At 33.0% G+C, this 5,236-nt stretch overlaps 1 protein-coding gene across 1 annotated transcript; it reads left to right on the top strand.

Annotated features, from left to right (window-relative positions):
- Positions 1-1,038: 1,038 nt before the first annotated feature.
- On the top strand, positions 1,039-5,150 carry LOC143221357 (neuropathy target esterase sws-like; the record flags this gene model as incomplete). Its single annotated transcript, XM_076446829.1, has 11 exons — positions 1,039-1,053; positions 1,222-1,626; positions 1,724-2,143; positions 2,239-2,564; positions 2,634-2,988; positions 3,065-3,358; positions 3,431-3,810; positions 3,904-4,072; positions 4,156-4,536; positions 4,610-4,885; positions 4,964-5,150. Coding segments are annotated over 11 exons (3,208 nt in total), but the record flags the coding sequence as incomplete, so codon positions are not given.
- Positions 5,151-5,236: the final 86 nt, after the last annotated feature.

A 5,236-nucleotide genomic window follows, 5' to 3' on the forward strand; every position in this document is an offset into this window, starting at 1 on the left:
CTGTACCCCAGCTCATGTTTGCTGGGCCGGATAAACCAGGCACAACCAGGCTTATCTCACTCGACACTTCACATGTAGCGTCGCAATCCAAAAACACCTTTTATATATCGAACACGCACAAAAAACGCATGAAAAATCACGCATTAGACCCACCGCGCACGATCACTGAAATATCTCCAACATGTCGGCCTGTAACCACTGACTGGCTGGACCCAACTGTCCATCAAAAACCGCCCAGAATTCTACTGTAGCGCTCTCTAGCAAAGTTTTCGGATATAAATAGGTATTAAGTGGGGAAACACCCTATCATTGGTCAAACGCATATTGGCGGATATATTTCAAACCTTGCTTGAAATATAAAACGCAATGTTAATAACAAAAAACGTTCAATGACGTTAACTAAGAACTAAATTAATAATTAAGGTAGCAAAATTATTACTATATACGGTAATTTGTATTTGATAAAATAAAACATTCGTATAATATATAGTCTACTTAAGCTTTAACTAATGAAATTAATTTTTCTTAAATATATCATACCTTTACTTTTCTACTCGTAAAAATAATTTCCTTAGGCGTAATGTATTTTATTATTTTACATCGATCTACTAAATCTCTTTGTTATTTACATAAATTACATAAAAAGATACGAGTTTATTAAATCTTAATTTATTAAGTCTTCTTAAATCTATATTTATTAAGTCTTAATAAATATATCGATTATATATAAAAATAGAAACAATACGATATATTATGAAAACGATTTCTACTTTTGAAATATTTAGTAGTAATTACATGAAATACGTAAAAAAAGAATAATTAGTTTATAAGTTGCAAACTTGTAAGCTGACTAAAATGGCGCTGGATGACTCGAGCGAAGTATCAAAGGTCATTAGTTTATTGTAGATAAGTAATATTTTATATCAAAGCAAGTACATTGTTTTAATCTATCCTTCTTGGATTCTTGTCGCTCTTTACTTATGAGCTTGTGACGCACTTTCTGTGTAACATTTTACTCCACTCTGATGGAAGAAATGAATACCCACTATGGAGGTTGTATTTGTTAAATTTCATATATACATTTTTCTAATATCTTATCTACTTATTGAAATATAAAATCGAATTATGTAAAAGTGTTTTTTGTAACAATAGAAATAAATATTATAAATATTATTGAATGAAATTAATTATTATTGCACTAATTATTGTTATTTTTTATAGATAGTGGAATTATTCAATAAATATAATGAAAGTTGTTCTTATATTTTCACAAGATGGATTGGCACATTAGTTGCATATCAAATATCCAGGGCTCTATTTATAACCATAATATCCATAACAATAATTCTTGTGATTGTGTTGGTCATATCCATAATTATACTTCGAAAATGGAAAAACAAAGAATTTCTCCCAGAAGTAAAAGAATTTGTTGGGGTAGGTACAGGCAAGCCCAGATTCAGAAAAAGAGACAAAGTACTCTTTTATGGAAGGAAAATGTTGCGCAAAGTAAAATCTATCAGTGGACAAGTACATGCAACTGGACAAGGAAAAAAGAGAAAAGCAGTTATGAGATTCGCACGAAGACTCCTACAACTTAAAAAAGATACAGCGCCGCAGCAACTAAAAGTAGTTATTTTTAAAAGTATTATTTAAAAATACAAAATATAATACAAAATTTTAGTTGTATTATTTCAATTCTTATTTTTTATTAATTTGACAATAGGTTTTAGAACCACCTGCTGAATATTTAGAAGAAGATCTAGGTCCTGGAGAAAAAGTACCACCTGATGCTTTATATATGTTGCAAAGTATCAGAGTATTTGGACATTTTGAAAAACCAGTATTTCTTAAATTATGCAAACATACAGAAATTGTGAATTTACCAGCTGGAAGTACTTTATTTAAAATTGGAGATCCAGATGAAAATTTATTTATTGTACAGCAAGGATTAGTTAATGTTTATATCACAGGGCCAGATGGTTCTCAAATATCATTGAAGCTAGTAAAAACTGGAGAATCAGTAACTAGTCTTCTTAGCTTTACAGATGTACTCACTGGACATACAAGTACCTATAAAACAGTATCTGCCAGAACTGTAGAAGATTCTATTGTAGTCAAGTTACCAATGAATGCGTTTCAAGAGGTATAATCAAATTATGTATTATAAATTAAAATAAAATAAAAATTATTTTGCTATAGTAGTATATATGAATGCATATAATATGCACTTCTTTGTAGGTTTTCCAAGATCACCCTGATGCGTTTGTTCGAGTTATCCAGGTCATTATGGTCCGTCTTCAAAGAGTGACTTTCACTGCTTTACATCAATATCTTGGATTATCTGCAGAATTAGTTAATCAAGGACCACACAAAAAGAAACAAAGTCCATTTTCTGGTTCTCCAGTTAGATCAAGAACCAAAGAAACTTTCTCCACCCAAAATATGGAAAATCAGTCCAGTACATCTGCAATTGTTTCAACAGAACATGATAAAAATGAAATGTTTCATCGCGATATTTCTACGTTAAGTAGCCACCAGAGTGTACCTATTGTTATAAGTCGACGGTAAGCTTAAAAAAGTATATGATATAAAAACAAGAATTAGATTCTTTATTAATATTTTTTCCATAATAGGCCGAAAGTCAATCTTGACTGGAAAAATCAAAGTTTAAGTCCTCAATCAGGTCAGCATACAGCAGATATGGTACCAGAACGTGATTCCCATTGGCCAAATTCTTCGCCGATTACATCGCAACAAGGATCCCAGCCAGATGTAATACATACAGGAAATTCACATCCGAACAAAAAACGGTCGACTATTATTGAACCACTTCAACAACAATTAGATGAAACACATCTGGTACAAATAGCTACGGAAGCATTTGTCAGGGAACTTGGATTAGAAGATGATTCAATACTCAAAGATGGTAAAGTTCAAATTAGAGAAGTACCAGCTGGAACATATTTGATGAAGGAAGAATCTCACAAGGTTACAACTTCTTTAATATTACTATACTATTATCCATTAAAATGTATATTTTCATACAGCTGTACGTTCCTTTCAGGATGTTGCACTTGTCTATGTCGTTTCTGGTTCATTAATAGTTAGTCAACGCGTTTCAGAAGGTAGAGATGTAGGTCAGGAAGTCCATATGTTCAGTGCACATCAAGGCGAAATTGTTGGTGGACTAGCTGTATTGACCGGAGAACCTTCATTTTATACTATTAGAGCGAAACATTCTAGTCGCATCGCACTTCTTAGTAAACTAACATTTTTCGCTATTATGCGAGAACAACCTACTGTTGTATTACATGTTGCTCATTCAGTTGTTCGGAGACTTAGTCCTTTTGTGAGACAGGTAAAAATACTGAATAATTTATTCTAATTAATTAGAATACTCGATACTAATATGTACCTGCTCTTTTAAAAGGTTGATTTTGCACTTGATTGGCTATTTCTTGAAAGTGGAAGAGCAGTATATCGACAAGGAGATGAATCAGATTCAACATTTATTGTATTAAGTGGCCGACTTCGATCAGTTATTACATATAAAAATGGAAAGAAAGAACTTGTTGCGGAATACGGGAAGGGAGACCTAGTAGGTATCGTAGAAATGGTCACACAAACACCACGATCAACAACAGTAATGGCAGTACGAGACTCTGAACTAGCAAAGCTTCCCGAAGGGCTATTTAATGTTATAAAACTTCGTTACCCAATAGTCGTTACAAGACTTATAAACTTACTCGGACATCGTATACTTGGCACCTGGCAACAAGCTCATACAAAAAATGGCAATAACGATACGCAGTATATATCTAGAATATTTTATCAGCTATTTAAAGAATTCCTTGTCTTTTCTTTTTGTAATAATTAGAATTTACTTTGTATAAATGTTCATAGACGGGCCGCTGCGACGGTTGATGCAAGACCAGCTCAAGTAAATTTCTCAACGGTTGCAATAGTCCCGGTATCCGATGATGTTCCATTGACTGCATTTACATATGAACTTTATCATTCATTGTGTGCTATTGGTCCATGCTTACGTCTTACTTCTGATGTTGTTCGAAAAGTAGGCAATTAATACTAAGAAACATTTCTTTAGTTTTATTGTAAGTAATGAAATTATACAAATTGTCTGTATTTAATTAATAGACATTAGGTAGCACTATAATGGAACCCGCAAATGAATACCGTTTAACATCATGGCTCGCACAACAAGAGGATCAACACCGAATCTCGTTATACCAATGCGATCCAACATACACATTGTGGACTCAACGGTGTGTTCGACAAGCTGATTGTATTCTTATTGTAGGTTTAGGAGATAAACCTCCATCCATAGGTAGAACTGAACGCGAAGTCGAACGTTTAGTAATGAGAACGCAAAAAGAATTAGTACTATTGCACAAAGAACAAAGTGGACAGCGACCTACAAATACAGTGCAGTGGTTAAATATGAGATCTTGGGTTTCTAGTCATCATCATATTCAATGCCCTAAACGAATGTTTACAAGAAGATCTCAGTATAGAATTGTAAGATACAAGAAACAAAACTTTTATTTTCGTATAATACAAAATCCACTATTAATTTGATTTCTTTTTTTAGAATGAATTATATTCTAAAGTCTTGATGTCTGAGCCAAACATACACAGTGACTTCAGTAGACTTGCTCGTTGGTTAACAGGAACTTCAGTTGGACTCGTGCTTGGGGGCGGAGGTGCCAGAGGTGCAGCTCATGTCGGCATGCTTAAAGCAGTTATTGAAGCTGGTATACCTATAGACATGGTTGGTGGAGTTAGCATCGGAGCATTTATGGGTGCTCTATGGTGTATGGAAAAGAATATAACAACAACAACACAAAAGGCTCGCGAATGGTCCAAAGTAAATATTTTAAAATTAGTCATACCGTATTATGCAATTTATTATTCTGTTTATATGAATAAATATTTCTTTTAACAGAAAATGACACAATGGTGGAGACAAATAATGGATTTAACATATCCAGTAACATCTATGTTTTCTGGAAAAGATTTTAATAGCACGATACAAGCAACATTTGGAGATACATATATAGAAGATTTATGGTTACCATACTTCACAATAACTACAGACATCACTGATTCTTGTATGCGTACGCATACACACGGTCTGTACACAAACGAAAAAAGTATAATATTTATTAAAGCACTGATAGTTTCCAGTTTTCTTTATTTTCTTTAATAAAATATATTT

Source organism: Lasioglossum baleicum, unplaced genomic scaffold (genome assembly GCF_051020765.1).
Source record: "Lasioglossum baleicum unplaced genomic scaffold, iyLasBale1 scaffold2300, whole genome shotgun sequence".
In the NCBI taxonomy this organism is placed as follows: Eukaryota; Metazoa; Arthropoda; class Insecta; order Hymenoptera; family Halictidae; genus Lasioglossum; species Lasioglossum baleicum.